General features: G+C 36.5%; 6 protein-coding genes across 6 annotated transcripts; 4 read left to right on the top strand and 2 right to left on the bottom strand.

Annotated features, from left to right (window-relative positions):
- Positions 1–33: 33 nt before the first annotated feature.
- BMR1_02g00221 (DEAD/DEAH box helicase) lies at positions 34–1,921 on the top strand (the record flags this gene model as incomplete). The annotated part of the gene is made up of 7 exons (XM_021483032.1): positions 34–357; positions 379–444; positions 484–1,073; positions 1,094–1,356; positions 1,422–1,588; positions 1,746–1,868; positions 1,889–1,921. The coding sequence occupies 7 exons, from the start codon at positions 34–36 to the stop codon at positions 1,919–1,921; spliced, it is 1,566 nt and encodes a 521-aa protein (XP_021338001.1).
- Positions 1,911–3,515, top strand: BMR1_02g00220 (mRNA export factor; the record flags this gene model as incomplete). The annotated part of the gene is made up of 8 exons (XM_012792365.1): positions 1,911–1,997; positions 2,018–2,173; positions 2,330–2,422; positions 2,443–2,500; positions 2,617–2,926; positions 3,102–3,216; positions 3,241–3,387; positions 3,408–3,515. 8 exons carry the CDS (start codon positions 1,911–1,913, stop codon positions 3,513–3,515), a joined length of 1,074 nt encoding a protein of 357 aa, XP_012647819.1.
- A 159-nt stretch (positions 3,516–3,674) lies between these two features.
- BMR1_02g00215 (hypothetical protein) lies at positions 3,675–6,968 on the top strand (the record flags this gene model as incomplete). The annotated part of the gene is made up of 1 exon (XM_012792364.1): positions 3,675–6,968. The coding sequence occupies one exon, from the start codon at positions 3,675–3,677 to the stop codon at positions 6,966–6,968; it is 3,294 nt and encodes a 1,097-aa protein (XP_012647818.1).
- A 448-nt stretch (positions 6,969–7,416) lies between these two features.
- Positions 7,417–8,872, top strand: BMR1_02g00210 (histone-binding protein RBBP4; the record flags this gene model as incomplete). The annotated part of the gene is made up of 12 exons (XM_021483031.1): positions 7,417–7,559; positions 7,580–7,661; positions 7,682–7,739; positions 7,789–7,876; positions 7,899–7,957; positions 7,978–8,041; positions 8,064–8,152; positions 8,173–8,272; positions 8,297–8,489; positions 8,511–8,723; positions 8,744–8,791; positions 8,813–8,872. 12 exons carry the CDS (start codon positions 7,417–7,419, stop codon positions 8,870–8,872), a joined length of 1,197 nt encoding a protein of 398 aa, XP_021338000.1.
- Positions 8,873–9,037: 165 nt separating this feature from the next.
- Positions 9,038–10,423, bottom strand: BMR1_02g00205 (hypothetical protein; the record flags this gene model as incomplete). Its single annotated transcript, XM_012792362.1, has 1 exon — positions 9,038–10,423. One exon carries the CDS (start codon positions 10,421–10,423, stop codon positions 9,038–9,040), a length of 1,386 nt encoding a protein of 461 aa, XP_012647816.1.
- BMR1_02g00200 (hypothetical protein) lies at positions 10,785–14,234 on the bottom strand (the record flags this gene model as incomplete). The annotated part of the gene is made up of 1 exon (XM_012792361.1): positions 10,785–14,234. One exon carries the CDS (start codon positions 14,232–14,234, stop codon positions 10,785–10,787), a length of 3,450 nt encoding a protein of 1,149 aa, XP_012647815.1.

Below are 14,773 nucleotides of genomic sequence, written 5' to 3'. Positions count from 1 at the left end.
CTAGTGCGCCTTGCCCCCCGTACGATCTAGCATATGGGCATGTGGCGGCCTGTTGAGTTGGCGAATGACAGCGCCTCTGAGGGGTTAGTGCTATTTGAAGAATTTTGTCATGACGAATACCCCAAACCTAAAATTAAAAAAGTTAAGATTTCCAGAAGGAATCCTGTAAATGTCGAAGATGAAGTTTATTTAAATGCAGTTCAATCTAAAATGGGTAGTTGGTCTGCGTGTTATCAATTGTCTAATGAATTACTATCATCATTGTACGTTATGGGACATTTTGTACCTACTGAGATACAGAAGTTGGCGCTAAAAGCACTGGAAACTGATAGTGACATTATTTACTCTGCAGAAACTGTAAATAATTCATTAATTTAGGGTTCCGGAAAGACAATTGCATACGCGCTCAATTTGGCAATCAAATTAGTTGACAACGTAAGTAATGTTAGCACTAATAATAAATAAGAATAGATTGTGATACAGAAACATGGGATAGTTTTGGTTCCAACTAGAGAACTGGCTGTGCAAGTGTACAAGGTTATCAAATCACTCATTAAATATACTAAATTGAGAGTCGTTTGTATTGTAGGTGGATTTTCTGTGGATAAGCAAAAAAGGCTCTTATCTTCACCCTTTAACATTATCGTCGCAACACCGGGGAGATTAGCCGATATGATGGGAACAGAAGAATCGATTAAGAATTTAAAATTGCAAATTCTAGTGTTTGATGAAGCAGATAGATTTGTTGATAACACGAATATGAAGGATTTTGAAAAGATATTAAAGATTCTACTAAAGGCTGGGAATGTCACAAAGATACTATGCTCTGCGACCATCCCTTCCGAGTATTCCAAGATATCCAAGCTTTTCAAGTTAAAAAATCCAATTTTATGTAAAGTAGAAGGTAAAATTTTGCCTGATAAGCTTGTTTTTCGAAAAATTAACATGAAATATAGTGATAAAGAATTTACACTGTTTCACGTAATTTTAACCTATTTAATGGGAAATAATATGAAAATTATTGTCTTCATGAAGACAATATCACATGTAAAAAGACTTTATTCCATTTTCAAGTAATTTAGCACTCATTCAGATTGTTGTTTCAGCAAGGTAAGCTCAAAACCAGCTTTGGCACGGACACAATCACAAGCATACACTCTAAGCTGCAGCAGAGGTCTAGAATTAAAAATCTTGATAATTTTGAACAGTCAAAAAAAGGGATTCTATTTGCTACTGACGTTGCTGCTAGAGGAATTGATTTGCCTTTTGTTGACATTGTTATCCAATTCCATCCTCCCGCAAATGCGGAACTGCTGATTCATAAGAGTGGGAGAACGGCAAGGGCAGGGAGATGTGGTAAGATGATCGTAAAAATTAAAATACATTTTAAATTCAAAAATGATAATATATAATTAACACAGGAACCTGTATCAGTCTTATTTCCGAGGAAGATATGATGGAATGGGAGAGGTTCTTTTCCAAAATAGGGAAAAGGCTATCGCAAATTGAATTGTTTACCCTCAAAAAAATTGATTTTTTGGTTGATTTATGGAGGCAAGCCCTAATTGTAGATCAACTAGAACATAAGGTACGGCTCTAGTATATTATACATTCATATGTGAATGTACTAGTGAGTTTGCCTATTAATACACGTTTAAATACAGTAAAATGACATATGTTATCTTCATCGGATAACTACACATATTGGCGAAAGAAGTTATATATGTGACTAATGATTGACCTAGGAAAGTAAAAGGGCACGATCATCCCTTTCAAAATTGGCTGCCAAAGCTGATATGATTGTTTCGGATGAAGATGATGAAGTTGAACCGTCAAGCCTATCTAGGGAGAGGAAGAAGTTGCTAAGGGTACGTATGCGGATAAGCAGATGCTGAGTGTGGTGGGGAATAATGGCGTATAATCGTAATTTGGGTGATAATCCCAAACCACTTTGCCTTACCAACATACCTGATGATTCAATTTCTAGTATTAGATGGGTATTTGTAGATTAATCTAGTCCAACCCGCCAAACTCCCTTTTCATCGCAGCCGGAAGTTGGGATAAGACGCTAAGAGTCTGGCAAATTTCCAGCTCATTCGGATCTAATTTAAGCTCCACATTTAAAGTTTCTTATATGTCCAACGCCCCTATACTTTCCATAGGCTTTTCACAAGTAAGTATATGAACATATTACAGTGTAAAACATTGTTAAATGTCCTACGATTTTACAGAGATGTGTTTGTGAATTGTTTGCCAATTGATTTTATTGATATCAAACAAACTAATGGACAACGCATTTTTAAATAACTATAATGATGTATTCATGTAGGATAACACAAAACTATTCGCGGGCTCATGTGATAATACTGTTAGGGCGTTTGATCTGACCAGTGGTAACCAGGCGGGAGTAATTGTTGGTCAAGTAATTTTTGTTTCAGTTAGCATCAAAAACCGGTAATTGGAGTTTATCACTTTCCCCAGCAGAATGCTGTTATTACTGGTAAGTATTTTTATTTCATGAAATTTCAGATAATTTTTTGATATTTACTTAATATTTGTTACATAATATATGTTTATAAGAGCTGTTTTATTGATTGTACCAAAATAATTGTTTAGGCGGCTGGGATGGAATGGTTGCTATATGGGACATGAGACAGCAAAATCCAGCATGGAGCAGAATGTTGAACTCCAAGATCTTCGCAATGGATTTCAAATCTAACATTATTTGCACAGCTGATAGTAAACTCAGGGCAAACTATTGGAATGTAAACAATCTAAATGATACAAACACGATCCCCCTAGATTCATCACTTCGCACCCAAGTTAGAGCACTGGCCCTATTTCCTGAAGTTGGAGATGAATCTGGCGCTGGATTTACTAGCATAGGAGGGAGGTGTGTTGTCAACTATTTTTCACCTTCTCACAGGTAAACAATCCGTTTATTACATTAAAAAAAATTTTTTTTTGAGGTTCTATAAATATTTATGGGGATTTTTATATCAAAGCATTTATTCTTTAATAAACAATTTATTATCCATACCCCTTCACCAATTTGATTTTTGAAACAAATGATTGTTTTGTAAATAACATAACTCACGAAGAGGGCGCAACTTTTCATTCAAATGCCACCGCACAGATCTAAATGGAAAGGGCACTTATGTTTACCCCGTTAATGGTATAGACTTCTATGGTAAATATGGCACTTTTGTAACAGGGGTAAGTCCTTAATTTATCTTCAAGGGAGGAGATGGCAATTTCACCATTTGGGACAAAGAGAATAAGACAAGAGTCAAGATGTTCAACACTATGGATTCTCCAATTGTGGATGTTAAATTCAATTCCGAGCACAACTTTTTGGCCTATGCCACTTCCTATGATTGGCATAAGGTATTAGTTATGTCATTTAGGGCTTGAACAGAAATCTGATGAGCAGCAGCAGCAGGACGCTGCAGATCGTTCAGTTGAGGGAGGAATACGTCAAACCAAAGCCTAAGGCCGGTAGCAACCGTAGATGACATTTTTTGAATATATTTACACAGATTTTATCGCCTAATTTTTATCACCCATGCACCTACACCACAAGTGTGGACATGTCACCACAGTTATTGTAGATATTGCAGGTAGTCATGATAAATGTAGTAAATATATAATATGTGTTAGTGGATGAGTGCGTTATGATAAAATATATCTGCGGTAGCTATGCGGTCAATGATCATTGTTGGCTAAGTCGCTCGTGTTTGGTACTTGCTTCTGGTAATTTGATCAGATTCTACGAGTACAAAGGCATCGAATGGTTAAATACGCTTACACTTAAACCGCTCAGCTCTACTATACTAAAAATTTCATACCATCCCACAAATGATGACAATGACACTGGTATGTATGCTGGATATTTAATTATTTCGGGTATACAAACAATCACAACAATATCATTGAACGATTATGAATTCAATAAATATAAATGTGAGTTTTGGTTATTGAATTTTAGGAAAGTTGGTGAATTGGTGGTTATAGGGATGTCAGATTTATCTATTTCCCTACTAAAATTTCCAAAGTTACAATTAATTGGATCATTTCCAGGTAAAAAATTTTGCCTAGCAACTTCACTTGCAATTAACATATTTCCTAATGAGGTGGATCTAATTTTTACAACAATCAACTATATTAAACAATTTACTTTGTCACTAAATAACATCGATATTGTGGAAGGTGGTTCTACTAAAAGCGTACATAGGGGCATTGTATTTAGGAGTAAATTCATTTTCAATGGTAAATACCTTCTTACTGCCAGTGAAGATAGGAGTGTTATTATTTGGTCTAATCCAGAATTGAATGCCAAAGCGGTGTTAGACCATCCGGGTAAAGTGTGGGATTGTATAGCCATTGAAAGTTCAGGCAAACAAATGATCATCACATGTGATTCCAGTGGGAAGATTTATTTTTGGGATATTGAAGGAAAATTACTGCAAACACACTCTACAAGGGACCCAACGCCCATAACAAATTTATCAACTTTTAATGAGTGGGTTTCCTTTGGCTCACAGGATGGCAATTTGCGCATAAAGAGTATAGATAATCAGGTTAAAATGGATGAATATGAAATAGCAGATAGTGGTGACGATTGGATTAAATGTATTTGTAATCACGATGAAATAATGTATATATTGACCAATAATGGCCAGGTTTACTCTAGAATTGGTGATAGAATTAAGAAATTGTCTGTGCCAAAATATATCACTAGAATATCTAAAAATAACGATTTAGGTGGAGTTGCGGTTGGAAAGGTTTGGAGAAAGCTTTCAAAACTAAGGAGTGATCTGAATTCGTACAGAAAGATCACAGATAATATACCGATAAAATTGCTTAATGATAGATTCAGGAAAACAGTGGACAAATTTAAGGGCGTAATAATCAGGCTACAGCGATCTTGTGATGAAGATTTGACGTATGTTGCTGAGGAAGTTGATTCCATTGGTAATGTAGCTTATGCCGGTGATGACGAGGAAAAATTTACAAGTTTGATTATCGAGAATGTTGATAAATTGGGCGGCATATTTAAAACTTTGGAATATCTATGCCAATTGACAATGTTTAATAATCATTCCATATTCAACAGTTATTCAAACGGAGAGGATTCAGTTGTAGATTGGAACGAAGGAAGCGGATTCGTATCATCTGTTATAAGTGTTGGGTTTGACAGGATTTTTGTTGGAGATTTGTATGGACAAATACATATTTTTTCAATAACATACGATGATTCCGATTGTACAGGAATGGATTATAAGGCGTTCAAGTGTTTTCAACATAGGGTTGGAAACATCTACCTTCCCCCTAAGGTTAAGGGCGATGATAAGCAGGTTATATGCGTTGACAACTTGGGCAATTTGGCCTGTATTAAACTTGATAAACTAGACTCTTATGGGAAATACGCATATGTAGAGTCATTCAAATTACCATTTGTAAAACGCTATGGTAAATTAACATCAGGACTTATATTATCCACGAACCCAACAATCGCAATATTAGGTGACGAATTTGGTAACATATATCACGGGGAAGTATCAAAAATGAGACGTATAAAGGCACATAATGAAAAAATTACCTGTATAAACTGCCACAGAAGTAATATATACACTAGCAGCACTGATGGCATCATTTCTCAATGGACCTTAGAACTCCAACAAATAAACAGTATGAAGATCGAACATTTACAACACATATACAGTATAACAATTGACAATTGTATGCATGCTTTGGGGTTCAGGGGTACAACTGCAGTATATTATAATATCGACGATAAGGTTGAGTTATGGAGCCACGATTGTGGTGGGCCTAGGAGACCTTTGCATTTGACAACTACCAACAACGGTAGCACGCTTGCCTATGCAGTTGGAGGAGTCCTGAGAATGTATATCTGTCAAGCTGAGGCTTATTCGATCAATCCTTGGTTCCCTTATGGAGACTTGTATTCTGGTCTATGGGCCAATGGTGGATCAGTATCAGTGGATAAACTGGTAGTCGGTGGCAGGGATGGTTATATACGCTTGTTGTCCATTCAATCGCCACCGTGGGCCGATGGAAGTCATTTCTACAGTGGTGATGACGACTGGGTTTCGAAGCAGGGGGGTCAAGTAAAGTACCTAGTGCCCCTGGCCTCTAGGCCAGTCAAGGTACAGAAGGCCGTGGCCTTTCCATGTCCTATTAGGTGTATGTGTAGCATGGATGAATTTATTGCGGTAGGTGGTGCTGGTATTATTAAATTATACGATCAGCATCTAGTGGAACAGGCCTGCTCACTTATATCGGATGGCACTGAATTGTTACGTGTTAGGGTAAACGCTATGGTACCTTTAATTGGTAATCATGAGATGCAGTTGATATGTGGGTTGTCAAATTCTACAATAAACGTGTATAAAATATCCCATTGCCCAGTTGTAATGGAACTCGTAAAGAAGTTTACTTTGGAATGCACGCCATTATCTCTTGTATCAACAGTTACAGGTGTTATTGTTGGCACCAGCAGGGGTTTTATCAGAACCATAAACTTTGTCGATGGCAACATCAACGACTATACTGAATATGCGATTAGAGTGCATCAGAACGGTATAAATTGCATTGCTATAACTGGCAACTACATAGTTACTTGTGGAGATGATGAACAGCTAATTGTTACAGATGCAAGCACTTTTTCGGTGAAATTTGCAACACGACTTACCAATTCTATCAGATGTATTAGCTGTCATGGTGGGTATATTTTTACCGCGGGCTGGGATCTGGCACTCAAGGTATGGGCGATAAATGGAGATAGTTTGTTACAGTTATGCCAAACAAGGTTGATAATGAGACCCAAAGCTATTATATTGAGGGGTGATTATTCTGCGCCAGAAATGTATATTCATATCGCAGTTTTAGGGCATGGGGGTAGCTTTGAATTGTTTGTCTTTTATATCCCATCCAATAATTTTTAATCTTTTAAGAAAGTTCGTGTGTAACACAGAGTATCGCAAATGAATTTTAGTAATCGCAATACATATGTAGTGTATGTGTATAATCATGTGCATATTCTATATATTACTGTATTTCATAACGAATGAAGGGATAGTTAATTCAAATTCAGCAATACAGTGAGGTGAATGTTAAAGAAAAACAATTTAATGAGCCTTAGGCACTGAATATGTTATATATGTAATTAAAAATTGTGCAGATGATATAAAATCTGATATGTAATCGAGTAAGTTGTTAAACAATTAAGTGGTAATTATGTGGTGCCAATGTAATTATGTGTTACAAATTAAACAGTAGTTGCTAAAGTGGAACACTGATTGTAAATAGCTTATAGATTGAAATTGTGGGAAAAAACTTAAATTATGTATATGGTCAGATAATGTGTGGCAAACACTTGTATTAAGATTAAAGATGCAAGCTGACCAGGACATTAAGCTGATGGAGAGGAAGAACTGGATAATGAACACAAAGGTTCTATATGACTTTATCGCATCCTGCAACACACCAACTCAAGTACTTAGCTTGGAATCTCTCCCTCTCCCCCTGCCAAAAAAGTGATATCCCCTTAATTCAGCCTCGATGGCATTTGCCATCAGTTTATTGCAACAGGATCCAATGCCCCAGAAGGTGAACAGAATTTTATCATGATCTACCGGGTAATCCAATAGTTACCTAGGCATTGTTGCCTTCAGAAGCATTAGATGAAAAACTTAAATGCTACTCCAATTGTGCAGGTAGTCACTCTCCTTGACATATTCTACAATGTAGAAGTGTGTGACGTAGATTATGATGGGTTTCCTGTGCCAGAAATTGAAAATGAAGGAATTTGCTCACAAATTGCCAAAATCCCGCACCAAGGTGAAGTTAACAGGTTAATAACACTCCTAATACAGACTCAAAGCTTCATCTATAGATATAGGCATCCTAGCAACACAAAACAACTCTGGCCTAGGTAATCATATATTTAAAAAGTTACCCTATATAAATTATCTAATTATGAACAAACCGCACAATTAAACGGATCTACAGAGGAAGGGTAATCAACAATATATATGCAGGTTTGGCCTGAATTTCTATAACGACAGGCCAAATGTAATGGGCTCCTTTAATGACGGTACCCTTAAAGTTTGGGATTTAAATTCTAATTGTATCTTAATCATCATTTAGCCGTCACATGTGAATACAAACATGGAAGCGGCATAAATTCACTAGTACATACGTTCGAAAATTGTATTGCTGCAGCTACGGAGGACGGCTTATTACTTTTGTAAGCACTCTTATTATTATTAAGTATCGATGAAAGATGTAAATCCGTCGTTGGAAAGATCGAAAATGAGACTGGAAAAATAGCCATCAATACAATTGCCGCTACCAAATTCAACAGCAAACTCGTGGCAACGGGGTCAAACACTGGAGATATTCATTTTTGGGACATACGCAACACATCCACGCCATCTTATATGATCAAAGCACACGAATCGCCAGTAACGAATCCAATTACCCAGATCATTCGTGTGGAATTTAACCAGCATGAAAAGTCTATACTGGCAACTGCATCCGAGGACGGTACAGTGCAAATATTCAATATGGACAATGCAGGATTGGAATTATCAGACGACGACTCTGAAGATTGCCCAGAAGAATTAGTTTTCAACCATACAGGGCATCAAGATGCTATTACAGATTTTACTTGGAGCTGCCATGACTCAACTAAATACGTAATTTATAACCAATTTAGATGGTTATTTCCGCGGCTCAAGACGAGACTCTCCAGTTTTGGCAGCCAGTAAATCGCCCATTTACGTAGTCAAAAGACGCCTTGATCTACGAAGGCGAATCAGATATCCCTGATTCGGATGTGGAATAGTCTCATTGTTATATTTATTGTGAACTATAACAGGATACCCATGAGTATATTAATTTCTCATCATTGTTTGTTATAATTAATGGGCATCCTCTGCCATTAGTTGGTATATAGCCAATTCAAATTGCATTGCCAAAAATAGCACTGTAAAAATCACTGCTAACAGAATTATGATTGATCAGTGAAGACAAATCTGGAACCATCCTTTTCAAAAGATCGGACGATCACATCGCCATCTATAACCGATGTAATTGTCACATTGTATACATTCCTTCCATTCATTTGCACATGAATCTGCCTCTCCTTTTCCTCAATTCCCAAATAAACGTCCACGTTACGACATCTGACATCGATTATTGTGTCATTATCAGCTATATTATATAACAAGTAAGTAGGGTACACATCCACCCTCACAATCTTATTATTATTAGTTAGGTCGGGATTGATAATGTCTAATAACATATATTTGCCTTCAATGGGCATCGGAATCTCTTTACACCTAGGGATGTCTAGATCTAGTTCGTAATTCTGTCCACTATAAATCATAGTATATAAGCCCTGATTGTGTAGCGATACAACTTCGATATGTCGGTCTCCCTCATTCATGACTATCAAACTCACGAAATGATCCTCAGTGTAGTCGATTATCAGAGGTCCAAAACTTATCTGATTTATATGAAACTTTGGGTCGAACCCGCCTTCCACCATATAAAGCACATAGTCTTTGTGTTGGTTATCCATAGTCACTCCTTGAAGGCCAAATTTGGAGTCCAAAACCACCTTAGGTAACTTGGCGTCTATTTCTATCTTCTTCACCTGGCGAAATTGTCCTGTTAATTGGTACATATGTTCAGACTTTGTGTCTAACCTAGAGTTTTTCGATTCCAAATCTGATATTGAAGAAGGGGGGAGAGGAGAAGCTTTCGTGGATACAGCCCTGATTCCATCACCATGGTCAACGTCAATGCCAGTATTAGAAGCTGTTTGAATTGACGACCCTGGGGTTTTTCCTATAGATTTGTCATAACTGCTGCCTCTCAAATCCGTAGAATTTGTGGTTTGTGTCGCGTGTCCGTCTATCACAAGTAGTTGATTTTCTCTATTTACTCCAGGTGTCGGATGAGAAGGTATCCCTCTAATAATCCTATCCATAAAGTCGTCGGCGATGTCATTCATCTCCTGAAACTGGCGCATGGCTGAGAGCATCTTATCTACACTGATATTAGACAGTTTGTTTTTTTCATGTGCATAGTAGTTAATGGTGAATCTATTCTTTAAGTCAACGGTGACAATTTTTATGTATGTGGTGAATTTGACCTTAAAAATCACTAGTTCCCTGATATGCCAATTAGATTTTGTAGATAATTTGCTACCAAAAAAAATGACAGAATCATAATTATTCGTGGATGAGGTGTATATATCAATGCCAAACTTGTTCTCATGGACCACACCGGGAGGCACATTTACTCCATTTGTATCGTAAAATACATTAGTAGCTCTGATTGTTTCAGCATATAGGAGCGATAACAATGTGATATAGATTTTAAACTTCATTTTTAAACTACATTTGAACGCTCTGGGTTATGCTCCATACACCACACTCCGTGTTGGGCACAGCACACCGCATGCAATGGTGTTGAATTTTAAACATAGGTGAAAAATTAACTGTTTCAAATTTGACACTAGTGCAAAAGCTTAGTTATTTAACCTCAAAAGGTTTCCTAAAATAGAAAATAATAAGTATGTACGATTCGCGCCTCCTATAGTATATATCCCCCTTCTATATTACACGTTACTGTTCTATACCTGCTTGGGTTAGGCTTTTATTTAGTTATTTTCCATATTTAGTAGCATGAATTGTCAAGAACTTTAAAAAATAGTATAACATGTTGCTATGGCGTCGAGTGGCTAGGCATCACCGCGGGAAGACCAGTCCGTAGGTGCTAGTGGAACCAGTCTCAAAGCTATAAGGCCCAATCATATGCTCCAACTGGCCTTCCAATTCGCTGAGGTTAATTTTGGTATAGCATCCTCTGGCATATTCATTCTCCTTAAATGCATCGATGACAATACCAGTGCCGCCTTCTTTATACGACTCTACCAGCACAAAACGGCCAGAGTCAGAAATGTTGACAAATACCCTGGTAAAGATAGAATTTACGGATAAGTTAACATTTCCAAATGCAACATTACCTATGCTTCTGTTGGGGCAGGTGTATACAGTTAGGTTGTCATTATGTGCCTTTATTACGCCAGTTGGAAGAAAATCCAAATCAATATTTAAAGTGGAAAGTTTTGCGTATAAAAGTTTTGAATTTTGGATCTGTTTTGCCATTTCCATATTTAAAACGTGCGATGAGTCAACCCAACTAGTGTTAAATTTTGGGTTGATAAAAGGTACGTTATTACACTGGAGGATTTTAACCTCACCATCACGGTTAGGGTTAACTTGATAAAACCACAAGGAGGTATTATAATTTCCATTGTTTATTAGCATGGCGTACGCATAGGCCGATTTTATTGTTACGTTTTTCCCGCAATAGTAGAAACTTTCCTTTAGCCTGAGAAAATTTATGCTTCTGTCATTTTCCATCTCTAGCGTAATATATTGCATGCCTTTCCTGGGTTGTAAATTTTCCAATCCCAATAAATCATCCAAGGGATCTTTTGACACAAATTTAAATTCCCCATTCGATTTCTCATACACTTCGGAGAGCCATACATTGTCCACCAAGGAAAGTATGCTTATTTTGTCCTCGGTGAAATCGACTTTTTTTTCGGAGTACCGAGGGTATCCCTTATCATTTAGACCATCTGCAAGTTTTACAGTACCAATTTTGTACTTTCTTCCATTGTAATATGCTTCATCTGTGTGTTTTGTTGGAGTCACAGTATTCAAATTCGCCTCGTTTTTAACGAGGAATATATTTTTGTCTATATTTTTCAAATCCAAATCCACTACCAAAGGCTCCAGCAATTTATCCGCAGTGTTTGATTCATAAATTATATCTCCAATATAACTGCAATCTACTTCATCCACAATATTATAAGATATTACTTTGACCTTATCTATAGATAATCTATATATGGTTAATGTCGACGTATTTTCGTTTGATTTTGTAAGTTTTACCAATGTAAATATGTAACTCTCATGCCATTTGTCAACCATTTCGTGGTACACGACATCTCCAATTATAATACCCGAACCCATAACTGGTAGATAAATTGTGCTATTATTGCCAAAGTCCAATTTTGTAATAACCCCCGCCAACCCCCGTGGATCGGTCATCACAAAATTCATTACGTGACTTAAATGATAGTCTGTAGGGTTACTGTTCACATTTCCCGGTGTTATTTTTAAATGGTTCATAAGTATTGGATTATCCCAGTCTACTTTGGTCGATTTGGACAAAATAGAAGATGTAGTTACGTGTGGGATTGAAAAAATTGTTCTAGAGACACCTGCATCGGCAGATTCCATTTCGTCTATGATAACAAGGGTCTCTGAGTTGTTGAGGGTATATACCCCAATTTGCGCCCAGCCCGGTTTGAGTTTGTAACGATGAGATCCAAATTTGACGCTAGAGATGTAAGACTTTTTATTATCCTCAAATAGAGTGCTATCCACTGTATACAACAAGGATTTATCGGGTAAGTGAGTAATTTTGATCCCAGGTGATGCTTTAGCATTCTTCACGTCCACAAATAATGTCTTTTCAAATGTATCACTATCATTTGAATACAATTGGTGGTTTAATTCACTTATAATATTTTTTGATTTATCAGGAGGTATTAAACGAAACGATGATGAATTTCCCCTAATTATGTGCATAAAGCTCTTTATATTCATTAACCCCATTTTGTCCATAGTCACAGAAATTAAGAGTGATTTGTCTTTGAGATACATAAAAAAGTTGGCCAAACAATTATCTTGTGCTTCGATTCTAAAAGTGTCTATTTTAAGCTCATCCACTTTCCCTAATGATGTGCAAAAAAATATTGTATCCGTAACTTCACCGCTAAATAACGTGGTATTGCCAATATGGCTTATTACTTGGGATAAAACATTGATTTCAATCGATACCGGTATCCCATTTTTGTTATAGTCGAGTTCTTTTGTCTTAAATGATGAATCTATTTTTTCCACCTGGTGGAATTGATAAGCCGTGTTCTGAGTTTTGTTAATCACAAAATGGAGTGACAAGGGTGTATCACCTGGAGAGAGACCAGATATAAATACAATGTCCACATCGCTAAAAAATTTCACTTTTACATAATTGGATGGAAATTTACCGTTCAAATCCACTTCAGTTCCTGGAATTATAATTTTAGTTATCACTTTTCCAGGCTTAGGGGTAATTGTAAGCTCGTTATCGTGATAGTTGCAAATTAGGGAATTGGGAAAGTATGGTTTTGTCAAATCTACTTGAACAGCTTCCAAATTCGCCTCTTTATATAAATCTTCAAATTCCAATGTAGATACAGGTTCTAATCTGTCAATTGCGGACTGTTGGACATACGAATCGCCTTGCATCTGATATCTGTAAAATTTGGCTAAGCCTTCAACTGATACAATCAGGCTTATGGAATCTAGATCTTTGAACAGGACAAAGTAATCATAATCACGAGGCAGTTCCATAGTAAAATAGCCACCAAAGTCAAGAAATTCCCTCACTCGATAATTAGATAGTATACCTGCAGTGCTACTTTCTGCGGTTGGTGTTAATGATACCATATAAAATTTATTTTTATCGCCAAAACGACTTATATTTTTATTGATTAAATCGCCAAAAACATTAATGCGGATATCCTTTCCATACACAAGGTTGGATACCCTGTTAATAATAGACCCTCCCTGTAATAACCCATCGGGTAAATTATCTTCATCGTAAAGCGAATATTTAAGTCGTGTGCCCCTCATTTTTCTATACACCTGGAAATAGGTATTCTCTTCGCCATAATAACTCATAACGTAGAGATAAGAAAATAAACATTGTTTGAATCTGTAGACTTCCCTATAAAGTGGTGTAGGAGACAAAGGCAGCTCCTTATCTCTGTATATAATTTTATTAATTATTACCCCCGAATAACTCGGGCGTATGATATCAAATCTCAATCCACGTCTAACGACAAAATCATTTGTATCAATTGACTTCAAGTTCAATGAAACATTTTTTAAACTGGACGATGAAAACAAATGATCTTTAATCGAATTGAAATGGTTGGACGGTTGAAATTGTCTGCGATTATGAGAACAAAACAAAGATATTACAGGTCCGTATAAGCAACAACACGGTACTTGGTAAGTAAATTTGATCTGTATGGTCCAGATTACCAAAGTTAACATAAGCCTGCACCAGCTCATACTACATTAAGTGTTACATTGCTACAGGCGGTGCATCCTTAGGACCCCATCGACTTTCCTACTAACAAAAGTGATGTCTATTGTTAATTTTTAATCAGGCATTTGCCACAAAACTCATAACGGATTAATTAATCAACTTATACACATTCTGTAGCATAATCGACGTTTTGTCATGTATCTTTAAATTTTGTTATATGTAGTTGTATATTTGTGTAAATAATCATTCGCTTATATCCATAGGTTACAATTGTATCAATGTGCGTTAATAACTAAGTGTTTTAATGGTTGCTCTGTAATTAAATTCTTAAGATGGCAAAATGTTCTCTAAGTCAATTCATATCTCCTTACGATTCATCATGTTCTACGCACAAATGTCAATCCTAAGTTAATAGTTGGTAATATATATTGCAATATCACAAATTATGTGTCAATTATTCTGGTTGTATATGTTTTTGTAGTAATAACCCAGTTCGTTAGGATATGATTTGTCTAATGGGTCGTTCCCTAATCTAATCCGATTATTATAGTAAGCTACTTGT

Source organism: Babesia microti, chromosome II, assembly GCF_000691945.2.
Source record: "Babesia microti strain RI chromosome II, complete genome".
Taxonomy (NCBI): Eukaryota; Apicomplexa; class Aconoidasida; order Piroplasmida; family Babesiidae; genus Babesia; species Babesia microti.
The sequence above is the reverse complement of the archived record's forward strand: the minus strand, read 5'-3'. Positions and strand labels throughout refer to the sequence as shown.